This window comes from Typopeltis vanoorti, chromosome 17, assembly GCF_054136105.1.
Source record: "Typopeltis vanoorti isolate ZY-2024b chromosome 17, IOZ_Tvanoo_1.0, whole genome shotgun sequence".
Lineage (NCBI taxonomy): Eukaryota > Metazoa > Arthropoda > Arachnida > Uropygi > Thelyphonidae > Typopeltis > Typopeltis vanoorti.
Window position 1 is genome coordinate 5,722,874 of NC_143565.1, and position 25,574 is coordinate 5,748,447.

The 25,574-nt window shown below is 35.2% G+C and overlaps 1 protein-coding gene across 1 annotated transcript in view; it reads right to left on the minus strand.

Annotated features, from left to right (window-relative positions):
- The window catches only part of sdk (sidekick cell adhesion molecule), a 496,543-nt gene that overhangs the window by 120,884 nt on the left and 350,085 nt on the right, over positions 1-25,574 (minus strand). The window contains exons 26-27 of the mRNA XM_090407513.1: positions 23,279-23,349; positions 5,449-5,698 (exon numbers count right to left, since the gene is read on the minus strand). Of these exons, the coding sequence (XP_090263639.1) occupies positions 5,449-5,698; positions 23,279-23,349 (321 nt within the window). The remainder of the gene's footprint in view (positions 1-5,448; positions 5,699-23,278; positions 23,350-25,574) is intronic.

Consider the following 25,574-nt stretch of genomic DNA (forward strand, 5'->3'; position numbering starts at 1 on the left):
CTTCGTGTGGCAAAATAAATTTTACCTACAAAAAGAAGGTACAGCTATGTGCTCACCACTATCCTCCCCCCCTCCTCAATTGCTAATTTTTATATGGAAGCTTTTGAGCAACGTGCTCTTGATTCCTTTACTCTAATACCTACAGTTTGGCTTAGATACATACGTTGATGATGTTTTCATTATCTGGCCACATGGCCGCCAAACGTTAAACATATTCCTTAGCTACCTGAACAAACAACACGAGCACATATAATATACTATTGAAAATCAGAACTCATTCCCATTCCTGGATACACTAGTCACACTTCTTCCCTCAGACAGTCTATTCTTCACTGTTTACCATAAGCACACCGGCCAATATATATATGCTAACTCATATCACCACCCTTCAAAAATTTGGAGTCAATCAACACCCTCAAAAACAGAGCTATAACAATTTGCTCTAATGAACAAGCTCTTAAACAAGAATTAAAAATTATTAGCAATATATTTATAAATGTATAATGTATAAATATAGCAAAAATACTATTGATAAAATTCTTCATAAAACTTCATCAAAAAGTAATATAGATTACAGTAAACCATAACATTCCCATACATTAAAGGGTTATCAGAAAAAATTAATAGAATTCTACATCATTATAATCTTAATGCCACTTTTAAAGCACCTTTAAAATTAAAAAAACATATTGAACACCTCTAAGGATCCTCTTCCCCCCCCCCCATTGGCATACCCTGGAGTTTATTGCATCTATTGCACCTGTAACTTACCTTATATTGGGGAAACTGGACGTACAATCCCTATCTGTAAAAAAAGAACACACAAATGACACATTAAATATACTAATTTAGGTGAAGCAGGCCTCTCAGTTCACACTCTTAACACCCTACACTGAATTGATTGGAAAAGTACTTGCTCTTTGTATCATACAAAAACTTGGTATGAATGGAAATTTAAAGCAGCCCGTGAAATTGTGATTAACCACCCTAATCTTAATAATAATGGGGGCTTAAAAATCCCAAGAATTTGGATAGCACACAATCAGCCCATTTAGTTTCCAGCAAACCCCGACTATAGGACTCTAAGCAATTTTTCATTTTTTATTGGCCACTATCCATCCTCTCCTGTCAGGTGTCTTCTCCCTCCAGGAGATTGATTACCATGTGTCTCCACCATGTCCTATTCTGCACCTCTCTGCTGCATTCCTCATATGAGAGATAGGTCCAGTCTTCTATATTTTTCATCCACTCCAGTCTTTGTCTTCCTCTTTCCCTCAACAGTTCCTTCGAGAAGTGTCCTTTGTAGGCAGTTATGTCTCAGAATATGTCCAAAATATCTGACTTTTCTCATTTTAATTTCTTTCATCAGGCTCCTGTTGATGCCTGCCATCTCTAGTACCTCTTCATTTGTCTTTTTTTCTTTCCATGATATCCACTATCCATACCAGTTGTAATTTATATGTATACTTATATAGTAATTTTATTTTCTGTTTATTTATCTATTATTTTCTGTATGAACATTTTACTCTCCAGCTAAATTTAACTTTGTAACCTAATAGATAATAATAATAACAGGACTCGAGCTTTGATGTAGTGAGGTTTTTTTTTTTTTTTTTTTTTTTTTAAGCACCAGAGGTCAGGCAAATCATTTTAGCAGTTGATCATAACTTTAGCATGCCATGTAGATTGTAGTGCAGCTTGTTTCTTTGTATATAAACATACTCCAGAAAATTACCTAAATGTGAAGGTCGAAACGTCAAGTGTATATTTTAGTTTATATTAAACTAAAGTTTTACTCTAAAATGGTAGTTGTATCCATAATTTTCATTATGTATAGAGGCTAATGACTTCACATCAATTACCTTAGTATCCCATAATGCATTGCATTATGGGAAGGGCCACTACCCAGGAGAGGGAGCCAGATCCAGGAGTGTCACCAAGGATGAAGTAATGCAGAAGTTTTATTTCCATATAAAAGTAGCTAAAATGTGTCATACCTTATTAAAATATTCTGGATTAGATGGATGCTGATAATTTTTCCACTTGGTTATATTATAAATTAAAGATGACAAGAAATTATATCCTTGGTTTCATCCAAGTGTAAGCAAACAAAGTTTGCACATGAAGTCACATCATGACAGGGCAACTTGTATATAGAAGGCTAATGACTTCTCATAAATTGCCTTAGTATCCCATAATGCACCACACATACCTTTACAGGAAGTCATGAAGTTACTTCATGAGCAAACTTTGTTTGCATACGCTAGATTAAGGATGAAAACAAGTATATGATTTCTTGACATGTTTAAATTTATAATATAACCAAGTGGAAAAACTTGCAACATTTATCTCTAATACAGAGTATTTTAATACTAAGGTGCAATGCCTTTTGGCTACTTGTATATGAAAATATGACTTATGCATTATTTCAGCCTCTGACTCCCACTGAATAAAGGCTGAATATAAAGAAGAGTTCCCAGATCTTCCAATTCAGTCTAGTAAAGACGAAGCTTTTAAATAAACTACACTTGGGAAAATCAAAAAAAAGTGCACAACCAAATCAGCCAGAAATTAGCCCCAAAATTCCAGAACTGCAAGTACCACTTTCCCAGTCAAATATGGACAGAACATCATTTGAAATTACCAATAATGAACCAAGTATAACAACTGTACAGATATAAGATGAAATGCAAACTCATGAAACTGTTCTACAAGGAGAACTGGAGAAGAAACAGAAAAGCAAGCAAGGCAACTGAAAGAACTTAATATATAGACAAGAATCATCAAAAAGGAAAGATGAATTAATAAAAAAAAAATGTGTTAAAAAAAAGGAACTACATCTAAAAGAAAAAAATAATAATAAAAAGTAAAGATGGAGAAGGTTGCGGATCATCAAATGAAGACTCTTCAGACTCAGAAGAGTTTATGGACTATGAAGAACCATCTTGTGCTAATAAAGGGAAAGCAAGAGATACAATTAAAGGGAAAATAATAAAGTTTACTGATTCAAAGTTTCCTCAGTACGATTATAATTTGCATGAAAAGAAAATAACTAGTTTCCAAAAAAGAACAATAGGAATGAAATTGAAATAATGGAAAGCAACTTTGAAACTGGAAAACAGTTTACAAAAAGCAGGATATGCAATTGCTCCTTTACAGACTGAAGACCTCATCAGGTTCCTCCAAAATCTAGAAATTAAAGACTTACCAGTGGCACTTCATTAATCATAGAATCTCCTTTCTGCATTGCCACATAATGTACAAGGATTCCACAGACAAATTAAACAAGAAACCATATGGAAACTTATGCTATGTCGTATCAAGTTTTTATTTCTCCAAGAAACATACTTCTGCAGATATAAAGATATAAAAACTTTAACAGATAGATATTATTATGTGACACCTGCAGGGAGTCCAAAGACTCATCGAAGGAGAGTATGCCAACAGCATCGAACGATTGATTCCCCTCCAACTACTAACTGTGCTCAAACTTGCTTAACTTTTTGCGTAAGCCATTAGTAGTAGAGACTCTACCAATCGACCAACCTTAGCCAGCGAAGGTTGGTCGATTCACTTCTTTCTTATTGGAGCTTTGGAAGATATAATATGGCTGTTGTAGGAGTTCATATTCCTGCCCACCTCCTTGAGTAATTCTGTAATATCCAAAAAATAGATGCAGAAGGGAGAATCTTTACAATAAACTGGAAATATTGTTCGTGTGTAATAAAGTATATAAATGTTTATGCTCCATCCAATGGAACAGTTGGATGAAAATTCTTCCAGGAATTGGAGCCTTTTTTATATGGTGCCCACTACATCATAACAGCAGGAGACTGGAATTGCACTGCAAACTCCCACATTAAACAAAATAGAAGTACACTCAAGTTGTGGAAAAGTGCAATATGCACAATTAAAAACATGTCTCCACAATGCTCAAATATGAGACGTATGGAGGATTTGCAATCCTAATCTCCAGGCTTACATGTACACGAATCAAGGTATTGGTACCTGTCTTGATCGAATTTATCTCTCTTCTTCTTGTTATAAACAGGATAATTCAGATAAAATATCTTGACATCAACATGTCAGATCATAATCCAGTTCTGCTTAAATTCCACTTCATGGAACAAGTAGAGATCAGTTCTGGACCATAGAGACTTCCAAATTTTCTGTTGATCTTTTCAACCAATTTCTAGACCCTCTGTTCAAATTGGAATAATGTCACCTGGAACTGGGATATGTGGTTAAAAATCAAACAAGCAGTAAAACAGAATATGATTGAATAGTAAAAGGAACAGGCTTTCCTCAAAAGAAAAATGTTGAAAGGCCTGTATAAAGAGAGAAGTTGGTTTGTAGAACCAAAGCAATGGTACAGAATGTAGCAACATCATTAGTAACAATAATATAGAGATAGAAGTGGAAAGGCAGAAACAAAGAGAAGGAATTTTAAAATGAGACTACAGATAACCTTGATATAACGTGGATGTTAGGTTCCATAGAAACGCAGCGTTATATAAACCGTGTTATGCAAGACTTAGATCACATAGAAAAGGTAGGGTTATGTCACGAAATCATTTTTTTTTAATTATATAAACAACAATGGCATATCCAACAAAAATATATTTTTATTTAATTCAGGTAATTTATGTAAGTTAAGAAAACAAACTATGAAACAAATACATAGTATAAACTTATAAAAATTACAAATTGTACATAAACTTCATTGCACATAATGCATAAATGTTTTAGTCAAAATAAAATAAAGTGAATATTTTAATCGTCATCACTGTCTTCAAACTAACATTTTGCAGATATTCTTTATATATGAGTGGGAATGAGCACGTTGTCATCACATACTTTGGCTGGTTTAGTTATGAAGTCAGTAATAAGACCTCGCTTACCACTATACTGCAATTTTTTATTAAGCTTATAACATAGAGCTAAACAAATATCCAACTGTCTTGGGAATTTTCCCGATTGCTCCACTGAGGGACCATTATCTGTAAAATAACTTCCTAACTTTCGTGCAAAGTCCAATCCTTGTGCTAATTTCTTTAAACTGAATTCTTTAACGGATTCACCACAATCAGAATCTTCAGCAGAACTTCACCTGCCATTTGGTTCGACGTCATCTATTACTGTACCAGTTCCTCCTCATTTAAATCTATTTCCCCATCAATTAATTCGCTAATTTCGTTTGACCATATTGCAAAAGTCCTTTAAATGGTCAGTAGTATAAAAATAAATTTTTTACATAAAAAAAGCATTATATATTGTAAGTAACATACCAGAAAATGAAATGCCCAGCTTTAATGCACTTTCCTGGCAGAAAACAAAGACAATTTTCAACAATAAACACTTTATACGATAAACAATCGACGTACATATACAATGTGATGCTATTTAATATGATTTAAAACCAAATCTTCATGAACTGTTAAGCCTTACCAGCTTCTCCTACAAAAACAGAAACAGGAATGCTTGGTGGACTGTCTCCTTGACCATTAAATGCAAATACCCTAATTTCATAGATTCTATCCTGCTCCAGATTGTGCAAGGACAAAGATGAATTATTAACACCATAAATTCTTTCACTTGGACAATCAATACGAGGAACTGAGTATACAGAAAGAAGGCAGTACTCTACTCGATACCCTGGATTTTGAATATCTCCATTCCATTGAGGTTCTTGTAATGACTATAAGACAAATCAAAAATATTTGCAAACACCTATCTTAAAAATAGATATGAAACTGGAAGTACAGTTAACTCTCACTACAGCAAACTAACCGATAACATACTACTATGAAGGCTCTGACAAAAGCCCTACAATATTAATTCTAAACGAAATTCAACTACAAACCTTACACAATAACAAACTGTTCCTTTAATTATTACAAGTTCAGTATAGGGAGAGTTGACTGTACTGGTTAGTAAGAATTGACAAAATAAATTTTGAGATAAACCATTAAGACACACATTTTTAAATCTTTAGTCTGCATAATTTCTTTTTTTACTGAATATTATATTAATGAACATGCACATGAACATATATATATATATATATATATATATATATATATATATATTCAATAATTAGTATCTAATTAGTGAACATGCATCTATTGTTATTTATATTTCATAACATAAGATGATGATCCGTAAGGAAGAAGAGGCCCGCAACAGAAAATAAGCATTGTGTGACAAAGTAGTGATGTCCAATTTATGGTCCAGTAGCTGATTCACTGATTTCAAAGAAACACTACATTTTCTGACTAACTTCACACAAAACCAACAGAAGGATCTAAACAAATGGAAAAATATCATCACTGAATTATACAGGATTATAATGCAATATTCATCATCAAATTCCTGCTATATACCCTCAAGGGGTGTACAGGATATGATATTACTACATGAAAAAATTTACTTCAGAAAATTGTAGATAGGAAAATAATTTCCTATCTACAATTTTCCTCCAAATCACTCTGTTACTTGTCAAGACCCCAACATTACCAGATCTTATATTTCTATCTTCTAAAGCACTTTATACTGTATCAATCCACCTATATCTTGGTGTTCTTCTGGGTCTTTTTCCTGCCAACAAGACAGAGAACACTTGTTTTGCTAACCTTTCCTCTTCCATTCTGTTTAAGTGACCATACCACCTGAGACTAGCTCTGCAAATGCATTCCTGGAAGCTGACAATGTTAAGTTCTTTCCTAATATCCTCATTTTTAATATGATATTACCATCAATGCCATCTTTCACATCCCTAATCTTTCTCAGAGCTCTTATATCTGCAGTCTCTAGTCTTTGGTGAAGTGTTTTACTTCTGACCCAGCTCTCAGATCCATAATTTAAAACTGGTTTGAACACTGTCTTATATAAGCTAATTTAGTGTTTTGACTAATTACTCTCTTATTCCTTATGAACTTATTCAATTGACTTCCACCATAATAGCTTTGCTGATTCTGTTGTCTATTTCTATATTTAATTTACCATCTTCACTAAAAATCATACTTAAGTAGGTGAAATGTTTTACTTGTTCCACAGGTTCTCCATTCACAACACAGTTGACATTTTCAATGATTCTGCCTACTTTCATTGTCTTTGTCTTTTTATTGCTGACCTTTATACCATATCTATTTCAACAGTTATTCAATTTAGTCAGAGAATCTTGCAGACTTGTAGCAGATTTATTTAGAAGTATAACACTATCCGCATAAAGCAAAGAGCTGACATTAACATCTTAAATTATGATATCATGTTTAATACCACTTTCCTTCATAATGTGATACATATAAATAATGAATAACAGAGGGGATAATGTACATCCTTATCTCACGCCAGATTTAACATTAAACCATCTTCCTGTACTTCCTTCAATTCTAACTGCCAACTTACAACTCAAATACAGACTAAGTATTGCGTGATATAATGCCCCATTTACACCATATAACTGTAGGGTATTGAATAGCTTCTCTCTTGGCACCTTGTCATATGCCTTTTCCAAATCGACAAAACTTAAATACAGATCTTTGTTATATACACATGATTTCTCCACTATTTGTCGTAAAGTGAAGATCTGATCCTGACAGCCTCTATTTGGCCTGAATCCAGCTTGTTCTTCACCAAGCTTTTCTTCCACAATTCTTCTCAACCATTTCTAAGTATACTTGCATAGATCTTACCAGGAACACTCAGTATGGATATTCCTCTGCAATTCTCACATTCAGTTTTATTTCCTTTTTTATATATGGGTACTATGAGAGTTCTACTCCAATCATCGTGAATTTGTCCCTCTGTCCAGGCTTTCTGAACTATTCAGTGCAGCCACTGTAATACTTTTATACCACCATACTTCAGCATTTCTGGTTGAATATCCTCTACTCCTGCTGCCTTTTAACATTTCAAGGTTTTATACATATCCATACTTGAAGTAGATGGCTTTATCTACTTCAAGTATGGATATGTATTCCTGACTGCATGCCTGGTCAGTGTTTTTTACCACTGTGCTGTCATCACTGCTTGTTTAATGTAGCAGTTTTTCAAAGTAATTACTCCATACTTCAAGGATATCTTTTTCTCCCATTTTCATGTCACCTTTATCATCTCTAACTCCTTTTACAGCACTCTTCCACCATTCCTAAGCTTCTTCAACAACCTCCAGAATATTTTGCCACCTTCTTGATATTTATTTTCTATGTTCTTGCCAAAGTCCTTCCATGGCTTTTGTTTAGCTAGTTTTACACAGTGTTTAGCTTTCTTACATTTGTCTCCGTATTTTCTAAGAGCACAAGCTGACTTATTTGCAAGGAACTTTTGATATGCTTTCTTCTTTTCCTTCACTGCCTCTTTAACTTCCTGTGTTCACCATGGAGTTCTAATTTTTCTATCTTTGTAAACAACTTCACCACATGCCTCTCTAGCTGAATCAATCAGGGCTTTCTTCAAGGCTTGCCATTGAATCGCCAAGGTTTGATTCTTGTTCTCAAACTCTTTCATTTTTTCTTCAATAATCTTTGTGGATTTTAGTGATAGCTGCTCAACTTTTATTTGCTTTGAAACTTTCTTACATGTTATTCTTTTCAATATGAAATTCAATTTTATCCTACTCAAGACTAAATAGTGATTGCTTGCAATTTCAAATCCTCTGTACACCCTGGTGTCCTGCACCAGGGAGAAAACATCACTATCAACAATAACATAGTCAATGAGACTTTTCTTATTCCTGCCCTCTTCTCTCCATGTGAACTTGTGCACATTTTTATATTGGAACATGGTGTTAGTAATAACCAGTCCATGTCCTGAACAGAAATCCAACAGATATTTGCCATTGTTATTAGCTTAGCTCTTTTCTCCAAATTTTCCCAAAATATTTTTGTGTGTCTGACAATCATTTCCTACTCTGCTATTTAGATCCCCAAGAAGGACCAACTTTTCCTTTATCATGGTGTCAGTTGCTTTTTCTAAAGGTTCAAAAAATTCCTCCACTTCTACCTTAGTAGAACCTTCTGTGGGACCATAGGCACAAATAAGTCTCATTGTCAAGTTCCCCATTCTCATATTTGCCCATATTACTCTACTTGAGACTGCTTGCCATTCAAGAAGATTAGCCTCATATTTTGTGTTGAATAATATGGCTACTCCTTTTCCTTGATTGTCATTTCCTGAATATAACATTTTGTATTTATTGCTCAGAAAGATCTCACCAGTTTTTGTCTTTTTTTGTTTCTGTCACCCCTATTATTTCGATCTGGTACTTATCTAATTCCTAAGCTAGCTCCATTTCTTTGCCATTCAGGCTTCTTATGTTGATAGTACCGATCTTTAACTCTGGTGATGTAACTCTGGAGTTGGGGTGTGTTTTCAGATTTGTTGATATGCAATATTCAAAATATAGTAAATAAGTTTAATGGCTAGCACTGTATGTACTCTGGGAACACTCCTTGAAATCCATTTTACAAAGATCCTCTAAAGACTTGAGAGGTTACTCTGACATCTGGACTGCAGCTTCCTCTCAGAACTTTTTTTTTTTTTTTTTTCATGTGTAAGGACGTAAAAATTACATGGGTTGGGGAAGGGAAATGCAATAGCAGAGAATGACGGGCAGATGTACTATCATGTAACAACATCTTATATGTGGTGTCCAACATTTTCAAGCATTTTTTGTGAACTCCCTCTCGCACAGACAACGTAGAATTTGAACATTACAACTCTTTATCGACTGTTGTGTCTTCAGTATGGAATCATAATGCATCATATTTACAGCCCCAAAACACTGCATATTGTGTCTTTTTTGTTTGTCAAATTTAAAACTTTTTTTTTTTATTCTGAAGATAAATTTATGTGTAATAATGAGAAATTGGTTTAATTTTTTACAGAAATGCACTCCATATTTTTATATATAATTATACATAAAAATTACATAAAAGTATAATTTTTAAGTTAAATGGTGGTATTTGCCTATCATACTTTTTTCACATCCCCTTCTTCCTTCCTTTCTCCCTCCTGAACGACATGGTTATTTGACAGTTTGACCACACTATCAGTGATGACGGTGGATTGAGGCTGGTCTACCCTGTCTTATAAAGGAGTTAGAGGATTTTTTTTTAAGCCAAGGCAGTTAAAGAGCTATCTATGCTAAGAGAAAGGCTGAGATTATCATTATCCCAAGAACCAGAGTGAACTATAAGATAAAAAGTAAATAAACACAAAAGTCCTGCCCAGGTCATCATTTTCACCAATGCAGAATGCTGTGGAAATGAACACTTCAGTTTATTTTCAGTCATTTATAACCTGCCATCTTCATCTTTGCCCATTAAATTTCCACAAATACATTGCTCAAAAACAACTAGGGGATATTTTGGTTTCTGTTGGATAATTATAAATTTCTGCAAATAATAAATATTGGGTATTTTCATGAATAAATATTTCTTACTTATGGATAATGTATAATTGATGAGATATTGTTTACATAATCGATATTTATTACAAATTTAACAAATTATACATTTTAGCAGGAAATAATTTTTAACAAGAATACCCAAAAACGCTTTTGTTAATTTTTAATAAAGTGTATGGTCTCCATTAACAGTCAAAACAGTGGTACATCTTGATTGCAGGGCCTAATATCCAATCCTCACCTTCCAGGGGTGCATCCTGTTAGGTATCCACCTGGATAATGAGGGAACAAGGATGGGCTGGAAATATGGGATTTAGACTCCAATTGTTTTTATGAGAGAAACAGGGCGAACAGCAAAAAGTAAGCTACTGGAACAAATCCTGAAACACACCAAAACTCAACATCACCAGAGTTCAAGATCAGTACTATCAACATAAGAAGCCTAAATGTCAAAGAAATGGAGCTAGCTGAGTTGTGAGCTAAGCAATAAATACAAAATATCGTATTCAGGCAATAATAATTAGAGAAAAGAAGTAGTAGCTATAGTATTGAACACTAAATATGAGATTAATCTTCTTGAATGGCAGGCAGTCTCAAGTAGAGTGATGTGGACAAATATGAGAATGGGGAATTGGACAATGAGCCTTATTTGTGCCTATGGTCCCACAGAAGGTTCTACTAAGGTAGAAGTGGAGGAATTTTTTTATGCTTTAGAAAAAGCATCTGACAATGAAAAATGAAAAGTTGGTCCTTGTTGGGGATCTAAATAGCAGAGTAGGAAATGATTGCCAGACATACAAAAATATTTTGGGAAAATTTGGAGAAAAGAGCTAAGGCAAATATCTGTTAGATTTCTGCTCAGAACATGGACTGGTTATTATTAACACCATGTTCCAACATAAAAATGTTGCACAAATTCACATGGAGAGAAGAGGCAAGGAATAAGAAAAGTCTCGTTGACTATGTTATTGTTGATAATGATGTTTTCTCCCTGGTGCAGGACACCAGAGTGTACAGAGGATTTGAAATTGGAAGTGATCACTATTTTGTCTTGAGCAGGATAAAATTGAATTTCATATTGAAAAGAATAATATGTAAGAAAGTTTTAAAGCGAATAAAAGATGAGCAGCTCTCAGATGTGAATTGTAGACTAAAATACACAAAGATTATTGAAGAAAAAATGAAAGAGTTTGTACACAATAAATAACGGAAAAAACTCACGTAGAAAGATTATTTATTAGTATAATTTTCGCCTGTGTGTCACAGGCATCTTCAGTACATTAAGCTCAAAATTAAACACTAACTGACAATTCCAAAAAAGCGTCACCTAAGTAGCTGGTGTAAGATAACTAAAAAGGTCAACAACTTTCCTAAAAAAAAAAAAAAAAAAAAATATTAATACAATAAAAAGTTAGGAAAGATTAGCTGATTTGTAAAGTACTATCTCCCATAAAGGGGATAGACGTAAGCCGTCGGATCTGTTTAAGTTAGAAGAATGAAGTAGAGTTTCACATGTTTCTTTATAAAGGCGTTCCATGAGAAACTGACTTTTGTGAAGAACTCTTGTCTTTCTCCAATGAACTCTGTGTCTAGTGAAGATGGCATGTTCAGAAAGTCCAGACTTTTCAGGTTTAAAGTATTCAATATAAGATTGGTGTTCTTCTAGCCGAATAGAGGCAGATCTTCCCATTTGTCCGAAATAAGATAATCCACAAGAGCACGGAATCTGGTAGACACCTGGATGATTAAGATGTGGAAGCTTGTCCTTAGGAGAAGTGAGAAAGGTGGAGATTTTTCTAAACGGTCGAAAGGCAACAAAAATATTCAGTGGTTTTAAAACTTTTGCTATACGTTCACTGATGCCTTGTACATAAGGGATAGTAATGCGCGTTATTTCCTCTGTGTTTGAAGAGGAAGACATATTAAAACTACTCAAAGTTCTTTTAATGAAGCAATTCTTATAACCATTAGATAGAAGGAAGAAGTTATATATTGTAGTTCTTTCTGTAAAAGATCGTCTGTAGAACAAAAGGAGTGGGCCCGATGAACCAGTGTTTTAATAGTTCCTGCCTTTTGACTGGGATGGTGATGAGATTCCGCATGGATATAATGGCCTGTATGATTCTTTCTATAAACTGAGAAATGTAGGTTACCATCTGGTTGGCGAAGAATTAGAAGATCTAAAAAGGCTAACTGCTTATTTGATTCTATTTCTAGGGTAAACTTGATCCTAGGATGAAATGCGTTTAACTTAGTGAGAAATTGTTGAAGTTCATCAGAAGAGCCATTCCATACAGCAAAAATGTCATTGACATATCTGAACCAGCATGTAGGCCTGGGAGAAATATTGTCAAAGATACGTTGTTCAAAATGTTCCACAAAGAAATTGCAGATAGCAGGAGAAAGAGGATAACCCATTGCTGTTCCTTCAATTTGTTGATACAACTTATTTTTAAAGGAAAAATAACCAGAATTTATTACAAAATCAAATACGTTTACAATGTCCGAAGGAAATTCCTGTGGTAGTAATTCAATACTTTCCGAAAGAGGCACATTTGTAAATAAAGAAACAACATCTAAACTGATCATGATATCAGAAACGTCAAAATGAAGATCTGAAATTTTATTTTTGAAATCCAAAGTATTTTTTATATAAGTATCAGTTCTTCTAGTTGAAGAGGAGAGTAAATTTGATAAAAATTTTGAGATTTTGTAAGTGGGGCAACCTATACAATCTATGGCTGGTCTCAACGGAATGCCTGGTTTATGAACTTTCGGATTTGCTGTATGGAATGGCTCTTCTGATGAACTTCAACAATTTCTCACTAAGTTAAAAGCATTTCATCCTAGGATCAAGTTTACCCTAGAAGTAGAATCAAATAAGCAGTCAGCCTCTTTAGATCTTCTAATTCTTCACCAACCAGATGGTAACCTACATTTCTCAGTTTATAGAAAGAAGACTCATACAGGCCATTATATCCATGCGGAATCTCATCACCATCCCAGTCAAAAGGCAGGAACTATTAAAACACTGGTTCATCGGGCCCACTCCTTTTGTTCTACAGACGATCTTTTACAGAAAGAACTACAATATATAACTTCTTCCTTCTATCTAATGGTTATAAGAATTGCTTCATTAAAAGAACTTTGAGTAGTTTTAATATGTCTTCCTCTTCAAACACAGAGGAAATAACGCACATTACTATCCCTTATGTACAAGGCATCAGTGAACGTATAGCAAAAGTTTTAAAACCACTGAATATTTTTGTTGCCTTTCAACCGTTTAGAAAAATCTCCACCTTTCTCACTTCTCCTAAGGACAAGCTTCCACATCTTAATCATCCAGGTGTCTACCAGATTCTGTGCTCTTGTGGATTATCTTATTTCGGACAAACGGGAAGATCTGCCTCTATTCGGCTAGAAGAACACCAATCTTATATTGAATACTTTAAACCTGAAAAGTCTGGACTTTCTGAACATGCCATCTTCACTAGACACAGAGTTCATTGGAGAAAGACAAGAGTTCTTCACAAAAGTCAGTTTCTCATGGAACGTCTTTATAAAGAAACATGTGAAACTCTACTTCATTCTCCTAACTTAAACAGCTCCAACGGCTTACATCTATCCCCTTTATGGGAGATAGCACTTTACAAATCAGCTAATCTTTCCCAACTTTTTATTGTATTAATTTTTTTTAAGGAAAGTTATTGACTTTTTTAGTTATCTTACACCAGCTACTTAGGTGGCGCTTTTTGGAATTGTCAGTTAGTATTTAATTTTGAGCTTAATGTACTGAAGATGCCTGTGACACACAAGCGAAAATTATTCTATTAAATAATCTTTGTACGTGAGTTTTTTCCGTTATTTATTGTGTACAGATATGTCTACTCACGGTTTACCTCTTTTAAAACTTAAATGAAAGAGTTTGAGAACGAGAACCAAACCGTGGAGATTCAGTGGCAAACCCTGAAGAAAACCCTGATCAATTCAGCCAGAGAGTCATGTGGTGAGGTTGTCTGTAAGGATAGAAAAATCAGAACTCCATGGTGGACACAGGAAGTTAAACAGGCAGTGAAGGAAAAGAAGAAAGCATATCAAAAGTTCCTGGCAAATAAGTCAGCTTGTACTCTTAGAGAATACAGAGACAAATGTAAGAAAGCGATGAAACTAGCTAAACAACAGTCATGGTAAGACTTTGGCAAAAATATCAAGAAGGCAGCAAGATATTCTAGAGGTCATTGAAGAAGTTCAGAAATGGAGGAAAGAGTGCTGTAAAAGGAATTAATATTAATAGGAGATAATAAAGGTGACATGAAAACTGTAGAAAAAGATATACTTGATGTATGGAGTAATTACTTCGAAAAATTGCTAAATGAAACAAGCAGTGACAGCACAGTGATAAAAACACTCAACAGGTATGCAATAAGGAATACATAACCATACATGAAGTGGAAAAAGCCATCAAAGCCTGAAATGTGGAAAGGCAGCAGGAGTAGATTATTAGACCAGAAATGCTTAGGTATGGAAGTATTAAAGTCTTACAGTGACTGAACCTACCAGTTCAGAAGGTCTGGACAGAGGAACAAATTCCAAATAATAGAAGTAGAGCTCTCATAGTACCCATATATAAAAAGGGAAATAAAACAATGGGAGAATTTCTGAGGTATTTTCGACCAAGTGTTCTGGTAAGATTTCCACAAGTATACTCGAGAAATGGTTGAGAGGGATTGTCGAAGTGAAGCTGGATTCAGGCCAAATAGAAGCTGTCAGGATCAGATCTTCACTTTATGACAAATAGTTGAGAAAGCATGGGAATATAACAAAGAAGTGTTGTAGATCTGGAAAAGGCATATGACAAGGTGCCAAGAGAAAAGCTATCCAAAGCAGTTATATAGCATCAATGGGGCATAATTCAAGCAATATTTAGTCTTTATTTGAGTTGTAAGTCAGCAGTTAGAATTGAGAGAAGTACAGGAAGATGGTTTAATGTTAAATCTGGAGTCAGACGATGATGTACATTATCTCCACTGTTATTCATTATCTATATGGATCACATTATGAATGAAAGTGGTATTAAACCTGATATCAAAATTGGAGATGTTAATATTAGCTCTTTACTTTATGCAAATGATGTTATACTTTTAAATAAATCAGTACAAGTCTGCAAGATTCCCTGACTAAACTGAATAACATAATAGATTTGTTTTAATGTCAGCAATAACAAGACAAAGTCAATGAAAATAGGCAGAAGCATCGAAAATATGAACTGCATTGTGAATGGAGAACCTATAGAACAAGTAAAACATTTCATCTACCAACTCACAATTTTTTGTGAAGATGGTAAATTAAATATGAAAAATAGACAACAGAATCAACAAAGGTGGTACGGAAGAAAGTTAACTGAATAAATTTATATGAAATAAGAGAGAAATTAGTCAAAACACTAAATTAGCCGTATACAAGACAGTGTTCAAACCAATTTTAACTTATGGATCTGAGAGCTGGGTTTGAAATAAAACACTTAACCGAAGACTAGAGGCCACAGATATGAGAGCCCTGAGAAAAATTAGGGGCGTGGCATTGATCGCAATATCATATTAAAAACGAGGATATTAGGAAAGAACTTGACACTGTTAGCATGCAGGAATATATTAGCAGAGCTAACCTCAGGTAACGTAAACATAATGGGAGAGGAAAGATTAGCACAAGTGTTCTCTGCCATGCTGGCAGGAAAAAAGACTCAGAGGAAGACCAATATACAGGTGGACTGATACAGTAGAAAGTGTCTTAGTACACAGAAATATAAGATGTGATAATGTCGGAATCTTGACAATTAACAGATTGATTTGAAGGAAAATTGTAGATAGGAAGTTAGTAATGATACAAGTTTTTCATGTTGTACTATCATGTCCTGTACGTTCCTTGAGGATACAAGTCAAGAATTTTACTATGATGATATCTGGAAAGGACACATGATAAGGTGCTTAGAAAAAAAAAAATTCTTAAACCCCCACATTTGCGGTGTAATAGAACATTATTATTATTAAGAGACACCTACAGGGAGTCAGGGACTCATCAAGGGGAGTCACATGGTACACGCACCAGCTATCATACTTATTCTTGAATTCGTTCACACTACTTGCACTCACAACAACCAATCGCAATCCATTCAAATCAAGCGCCACCCTATGAGGGAAAAATCTAGCCCTCACCCATTCTTAGCAGTCTTCATTTTCGGTTTCCAAGGATGCCCTCTCATCCTTTCCCCACTCTCCATAAATTGAAAAATTTCATCAAGTGAAATTCTGTATGACCTTTTAGAAGTTAATAAGTCTCAATAATATCTCCCCTCTTTCTGCTATCTGCTAGTGTCTGCAGTTCACAAATTCTCAATCTGTCTTCATACTCTGTATTTCACAATCCTAATATCATTTTTAATACACTCCTTTTGTACTCTCTCCAATATATCAGAATCACAATGGATACCAGGAGACAAGACCTGCACACAATAGTCCAAGTGAGGTCTTATCAAGGCCTTGTAAAGAGGCAAAATAACATCCTTATCTTTACATGTGAACGTTCGTTTCAAAATTGCAATTATCTTTTGAGTTGTATTTGCAATCTTTGCCACATGACCCATGAACTTCAACTTCCTATCTATTAACACCCCAAGATCCCTAGCCTCATCAGTTTCTTCTAGCCTAATCCCACCAATATAATACAATATTAGATATTTATTCATACCAAAGTGAATGGCTTCACATTTACTGACCTTGAACTGATATCTATTTTTCCCATGCCCACACTTCAGCCTATTGAAATCATTCTGTAAGTACTGCATATTAGTAGCATTCCTGATTACCCTACCTATATTTGCATCATCAGCAAATAAGTGTATGTCGCTTGTCAAATCCTTCCCAACATCATTAATGTACAGATTGAATAACAGTGGACCAAGCACTGATCCTTGTGGTACACCACTAATTATTTATTTTTTTATCAATCTTTGTACTGGTTATGGGCAGTACTACCCTTACATCACGTCCAGACTTGATATAGGCCTAAGCCATTACAAGTGTTTTACACTATGCCTGTTCTAGTTATCATTGTAGTCATTCTCTGGTGGCAACACCATGCCACCAGTGTGCCTTGTAGGGCCCTCAAGGAAAGAACTTTTACATCCTTCTGCGTAAGTCCAAGCTGTTTTAAGTCTTTATAACTATCTGCGTTCCATACGCCATGTAAAGAGATGGTGCCGCTGGTAAACTTCAGAATTGCCCCATGCTCCTCCTGTATCTTACTAGCTAGACCTTGGTTATTCTTATAATAGTTTACCTTATTATTATGGCTATAGGCTAGTGGGCACCCTGTTCTTGCCACCTGAGCATCAACTACCCAAACATCACCATCTCTTTTAATCACTAAGTCTGGCTTACACGGAGGTCCTATAATGTGGTTCCACCGCGGTCTCCCAACTTTTGTTCTTAAAGCGGTTGTTCAGAATGGAGACCACGGCATCATGCTTCTGCATATGGACCCCATGGGTGCGGAAGCAACACTGGGCTATATGAGACAATGTCTCACTGCAGTGGCAGCTTGAGTCGTCACTAACCCATCGATCTGTGCATGCTCGAGTGGGTAGGGCATTGATCCTCATCCTGATAAGGTCAATATACTCAAACCCAGGGAGGAGTCTGGTGCCATCCCTAACCCAATCATGCTGGGGAGGCACCAGATATGACTCTTTTAAAGGAGCACCATCTACAGAAGAGTGTGGCAGAGATGACCATCTTTTGTGTTTTGCAGGTGCTGACTCAATTAAGGTATCTTCTTGATAATGGGACTAGCCTTTAGCCCGCCTAAAGTCTTCTTGTATTAATGGACTATAGAAAGCCTCTCTGCAGATAGGGAAAGAAGATAGTTCTAATTTCACGATTCTGGAGAGACGCAGGCATGGGATCATCCCATGTAAGTGATGGAACCCCCAAGCCCACCGTCCTTCACCTTAGCATGTAAATATGCAGTAGGGATGTCAGGCGGCAGTCGGAGCCATTATTTCACAGCTGAACGGATAGCCATGTCCATTTGGGACAGTACCGAGATATATGTCCTACCAAGCACCAACTTGTGGTAGAAGCGAGGTAGGAGATAGTGAGAAAGAAGGAATAGTCTCTGCTGGGGATCGAGAGGAACTTTCCTCAAAGAAGCGATCCCAGCTTCTAGGATAGAAGGGACAGAAGACCCTCCCCTTTGGGGTGATTATGATACCGAGGTATCTTAACTCTTCCAGGATAGTCAAAGCATGCAATGGCTTCTCGTGCAGGGAAAACTCTATAGTTCTTGACCTTAAGCTTCTTGTCACGACCAGAGGGGACAAGAGCTAAAGAGCAGGACTTCTCTACATTAATAGAAAGGCCTCGAACAGAAAAAAAGTCAACTGCCCGGTCAAGGAGTTCCTGCAAGAGATGTCAGTCTGAGAATAAAATCTTGCAGACTCACGTCCCCTGTATACCACTTTTTGATATCTGTCAGTCAGTCAGCCATCCTCTTATCCATGCTAATATTCTATAACCTAGACCCATTTTCTCCAATTTATGCAGCAGTCTGTCATGCTGTATTCTGTCAAAATCCAAAAGTATCATAGCGTATCCATTTCCCCTTGTCTAGCTCAGTGGTAACATTATTATAGAATATGAGCAAGTTGCTAAAACATGACCTTCCCTTAGTGAACCCATGTTGTTCATTGCAAAGTAGCGATTCACTATCAACCCATTTCTGAATGCGAGCCCTAACCAATATTTTTCCAAAATCTTCACCACCACTCCTGAGATACTAATCGGTCGATAGTTGGATACATTGGTCTTTGCACCACCCTTGTGCAATGGAATTACCATACATTCCTACAGAATCTTCCCTGTTCTGAAACTCATATTAAACGGCCTGGTCAAAGGAATGGCCAGTTCAGCTGAACACTGTCAGTCCCTATCGCAGAATTCTTATTCAATTTGTGAAACAGCTCTAATACCTCATTCTCACACACCTGTTTCTTCATCTAGTGAAGAGGTAATAGTGTGCTCAATGATGTGTGCACCAGGTTGATAACTTTTAACAAAATGGACACTTGTTAACTGAACAACCTCTTCTGCATCTGTAACCCTCACGCCATCAGGATTTAGAAGAGTTATTCTTTCATATTCATTCTTTCTTTTACTTGAAGCATATCAATAGAATTCTTGTGGATTGTCTTTAGCATGCAGAGCCAGTTTCTTTTCATACTCAAACTTTGCTTTCCATACAACAGTTGTGACTATTCAAGCCTGCTGCTTATAACGTTCATAACGAATGCCATAGTTATGCACACAGTATTCATTCTACATCGTCCTTTTCTTATGAATCTCTTGCTTAATAAGATTACACACCCATTTGACTCCTACTCTATTCTCCGAACTCTTGGGACACATTCTGATATTGCAGCATTCAAGTATTGTTTAAATGCTTCCCATGCACTCTTTATATTCTTTCCATCCAGCAATTTAGGTTTTGTAGGTCTGAAATAGCATGTGACAAGGTGCCAAGAAATTATATACGAGTTACCCTGTCCTGAAAACACTTCAAGCACAAACTTTGTTTGCTTACACTTGGATAAAGGATTAAATCAAGAATATAACTTCTTGGCATCTTTAATTTACAGTATAACCAAGTGGAAAACTTCCAACAAGGTGCTAAGAGAAAAGCTGTTTAAAATGTCACAATTATATGGCATAAATCAGATGTTATATCAAGAAAGTAATATATAGTTTATATTTGAATTGTAAGTCAGCAGTTAGAATTGAAATATAGGAAATCATCATCATCACGAACCATGGGCTCACTGCCCATTGGTGTCCGATGTCTCCTTCACTATCTTCTTCCACCTTTCATTGTCCAGTGCACAGTGTCGCAGTTTCTGTACACCCATTTCACACCAGTCCTTTATGTTGTCTATCCATTTTCTGTATGGTCTACCTCTTCTGTTCACACCATCCATAATACCAAACATGAATGTCTATCTTCTGGTCCTCACTTATTCTGCAGATGTGTCCAAATAATTGCAGCTTCCATTTTATAATCGTGTGGACAGACTTATGTGTTCGTTGAACACATAAGTCTTTATCACATCCAGGAGTCTACCAAGTACCCTGACTCATGTAATCAAGCCCACTATGGTCAAACAGGAAGAACGTGAACATCCGCATCAGCGAACACAAAAGATACGTCCAGAATTATCACTATGGCAAGTCGGGGCTAGCAGACCATGCTCTGGATACCCCTGCACACAGGATCAACTGGAAAAACACAAAAGTACTACACAGAACCTCTTACAAGTCAGAGAGATTGTCCTTAGAGGTGACAGAAGCCCTGAAACACACTCCAAATCACAACAAATATGACTGTATTAACTTGCCTAAGATCTGGGAGACAGTCATCTTAAGAAAAAACTAGTACTTTTTTTTTTTTTTCAGATAGAGGGTGCCAAAAATCAGGACTCTAGTCTTTGTGTTGCTGCTACAATTTTGTTTAACTAGTCTGTTGATTACACCATGTTGTTATAGTCTCGCGTATTGTTGACAAACTGTGTTTTTGTACTCTGAAGATGCTGGTTATAACACCAGTGAAATATCAGCAATAAGTTAATAAATTAATTATTTACTCAGTTTCTGTGTTCTAATATATTCCGTTTTATAATCTTCTGCATTAGATTCTCCTTTGGTTGTATCTTCCGATAGAGCTCTTCATTTGTGACTTTCTGTACACATCCTATTCTTAGGACCTTTCTGTAACAAGTTCTTTCAAATGCCAAAATTCTTTTTCTTGATTCCTTATTTATTATCCACATTTCAGCTCCATACAGTACACCACTAAAGATGCATGTTTTCAGTAGTCTCAGTTTTGTTTGCAGGCTGATCACTTTACTTTTCCAGATGTTATCCATGGCCTTCAGATTTGTTCTTCCCTTTACAAGCCTGATCTTTATCTCTTTTTTACAGTCCAAATAATATGTCATTTTACTTCCCAAATATGTGAATTGTTCTACATTTTCTAATTAATTCCATCCATTGTATCTTTTGTTTCATGTTCTCACCAAATACCATTGTCTTTGTTTTTTCCAAGTTCATAACAAGTCCAAATCTTTTCCCTTTCTCATTTAACAGTTTCAATGTTTTTTTGTAGTTCTCTTTCATCTTCTTTAATAATAACAATGTCATATACAAATCTCATTGTTAATTCTCATCCCATGCACTAATATTCCTTTTGCATCTTCCTTCATTTTATCCATTGCTCTTTCTAAATGTGCGATGAAAATGCTTGGTGATATTGGGTCTCCCTGTCTAGTACCTCTGCTTATTTTAAACCATTCCCCAAATCATCACCTATTCTAACTGCTGCAACTACATTCTTATAAACATCTTTTAATATAGCTATTAGTTTTCTGTCAATTCCATAGGATTCTAGCAATGCTAATATCACTTTCTGGTTGATATTGTCAAATGCCTTCTGAAAACAACACAGCAGGTATACACATTTTTGTTTTTTCTCCTAGCTTTCTCTGCTATTAACTGCATTGTCAAAATCTGTTGAATTGTAGTTCTGTGTTTCCTAAATCCTGCTTGCTCGTCTGTAAGGTATGCTTCCAATTGTGTTCTCAATCTTTCAGTCAATATCATCATCATCAACAACCTTATCAAGATGACTTGTCAAGGCAATTGTTCTCTAATTTTTACATTTTAAGCTTATTTCCTTTCTTGTATAATGCCACTAATATCGATTTCACCCCTCTCCTCTGGGGAGGGAAAATGCTCCTCCGGCATTTTCCCTTCTTTCCATACCATATTACATAGTTGGTGCATTTCTGTAACCATACTTTCGCCACCATATTTGATCATTTCTCCAGTGATGTTATCATTACCAGGACTCTTGCTGTGTTTCAGCCATCCTATTGATTTTTCTACCTCTCCTCTCACAGGAAAGCAGCTACACATTAAATCAGGTGTGAGACAAGGATATACATTATGAAGGAAAATGGCATTATGCCTGATATCTAAATTGTACTGAATTTTAAATAAATTCAGTACAAGTTTGCAAGATTCCCCAACTACTTTGAATAACAGCTGTAATAAATTTGGCATGAAATCAGCAATAAAAAGATGAGAATAGGCAGAAATGTTGACAACATCAACTGCATTCTGAATGGAGAAACTATAGAACAAGTAAAACATTTCAGATATATTTAGCCACAATTTTTAATGAAGATGGCAAATTCAATATTGAAAGAGAAAACAAAATTAGCAAACTGGTATGGTATAGTAAGCAGTCAACTGAATGAATCTATATATAATAAAAAAGAAAATATCATGTGAGTTCTGATAAAAATTATGGGAGTGAACCCAATAGTAAAACCATATTAAAAATATGGACATTAAGAGGTAACTTGACATTGTTACCATTCAGAAATGTGTGAACAGATCCAATCTAATGTGGGTTTGTCATTTAAACATAATAGGAGAGGAGAGGTCAACAAAACAACTGCCCCCCCCCCCCCCCCAAAGATGGTGAAGAAGACCCATAAGAAGACCAAGATCTAGGTGGATTTATACAATAAGTGCATTAGAAGTTAAATATAAGATCTAACAGTATTGGAATCCTGAGAGAAGATAAATTAATTTGGAGCAAAATTATAGATACGAAGCTAAAATTGCTAACAATGTAAAATTTTTATGTAGTGCTATCATAATATCCTGCAAATCCACTGAGGATACATATTAGGAATTTAATGATGGCGATAATATATTTAAATTCATATTCATAATATATTTAATTGAATATTCTTACCTCCCATCTAATTCGCACAGATGTAGGTGTATATGGAGTTACAAGGACATAGTTTGGAGGATCATCTGGAGCTGCAAGCGATAAAACTTATTAGCCAGCATACATAAACACACATTAATAAAAATGCTCCTACATATAATGCATATTACGTACTCCATAATAGTGAATTTTTTTATCCTGTTTTTCGATGTTTGCTTATCCAATTACTGGATAAATTATAACTGCAGTTCATTACACAAATATAAACCTTTGTATATGCAATATACAAAGCAGAGTATTATATTATTATCAGAAACCTCCAGAGGATCAAGGACTTATCAAGGGAAGCTATAGATCACCTGCACCAAATGTCATACCTTCTCATAAACTCAAACTCATTCACAACAAATGCACTCCTTACATCAACATGCAAACTGTTCCACTCGCTCATTGCTTTGTTCTGTGAGAGAAAAATCTAGCTCTCGCTCCTTTCTTAACTGCACACAAAGTAAACTTCTATGGATGTTACCTTGCCCTTTCTCCGCCTTCCATACAATAAAAATTTTCCTCAGTTGATAACTTATAACATGCTTTCAAAAATAGAGATAATTTCAAAAATTATCTCTATCACATCACCCCCTCAAAATGCATATGGTGCCCACATGTCAGCTTAGCACCCAATTTTTGAATATTTCAACTGAAATCATTTATGTATAAATTAATATATTACTATTTGGTATCTATCCATCAGTCACCCTTGTATCTATATCACAAGGCTTCACATCCACTCCTATTTGCTCCAATTTTTTAACAGAGTGGTATCTTGTCAAACACCTTTGCAAAATTCATCTGTATCATCATGTAACTATTTCCTTTATCCAAGTCGACCATCACTATTATAAAAAGTGAATAAACTACTAAGGTATAACCTACACTTAAAGTCATGCTTCCCTATTGAGTATCATATTCTTATCCCGTTCCTCAATTATCTTTGACCAATTTTTCTAATATCTTTACCACCACTGATTGTCTGCTTATGGTCTGCTAGAGGCTGGCATATTTACTGCTTCTGCTGTGCCCATTAGCTCTCTAAAAATAAGCAGTTAAGTTGCAAAACTCATATATTATTTAGAGACACCAGTAATCCATTTTATAAGCCTTGTTATAAAAACAGAAATTATCACAATGGAAAGAAAAAATAAAATAAATAAAAAATTCTTCCACTACTTCTCAACTAGAACCATCTATGAAACCACAGGGATACAAATAAGCTTCATCGTCCATTTTGAAATTTAACCACATCACTCTGCTTGAAATTGCCTGTTGGAAAACAAGAATAGCTTTCTGTTTAGTGTTAAATGTTACAGATACTCCTTCCTTACCCTGTTTCTTACAGCTTGAATATAGCATCTTATTAAGTATCTCACCTGCTTTAGTCTTTTTCATCTTAAGAATGCCCCCCCTTTTTTTTTTTAAATATTATTCCCACATTCATGAGGCTGTGCAACCTATAGCAAAGTAATACTGTGTGAGTGAAAATTACTAATTAAAAAACCAATTATGTCAATGTAGTATTTCTATAGTTCTACCTCTTTTCTGTTGATATATGTAATGCTGATTATGCCTGTCTTCAATTCTATTGGACTTGAGGTTCAGTAATTGATTTTCATTCTTTGCTCTGGTTCTCTGATGAAAAACAGCAAAGGGAAGGCCTAACTTGCTTAACTGGATGATGCCAGGCTAACACAACATTTGTTCATGTTGTACCATCATGAAGAACCAAGAATACAGAATCACCTGCCAAAACAGCCTCATTCATTCAGTATCCATGTAGAGGATGCATCACAAGAAGGTGAGAACCGGGCACTGGACCAGATGTCCTGGTCAGTTTTCTATATTCCTTAGAGAACAACTGCAAGTTTCCCTATGCGATACCTTACCTTGGACTTAAGTGAACTGTATCTGAATTATATTTCATAAACATCACCCTAACTTGCACAATAACTTTATTTCCAAGTATGATCAAACATCTTGAAATCATTTAACTTGGGGATGAGGAGGGAGGATTGTCAATAGAAATAACATTATAAATGAAAATCTTTACATTTGTTTAAATTCACTCTTCTAGGTAAAGGTACTTACATTTCCAATTATTTCTGATATGAAATAAAAACATTAAACAGAGAAAATAATAAATACATTTTTATTTAATTCTGCTATAATGCAAATCATTTTAATGAAATGTATTTATGATAGCAAAAGAAAATTGCAACAATTATTATGATCATCGTTATTACTTGCGTCTCCAAAGTTCCAG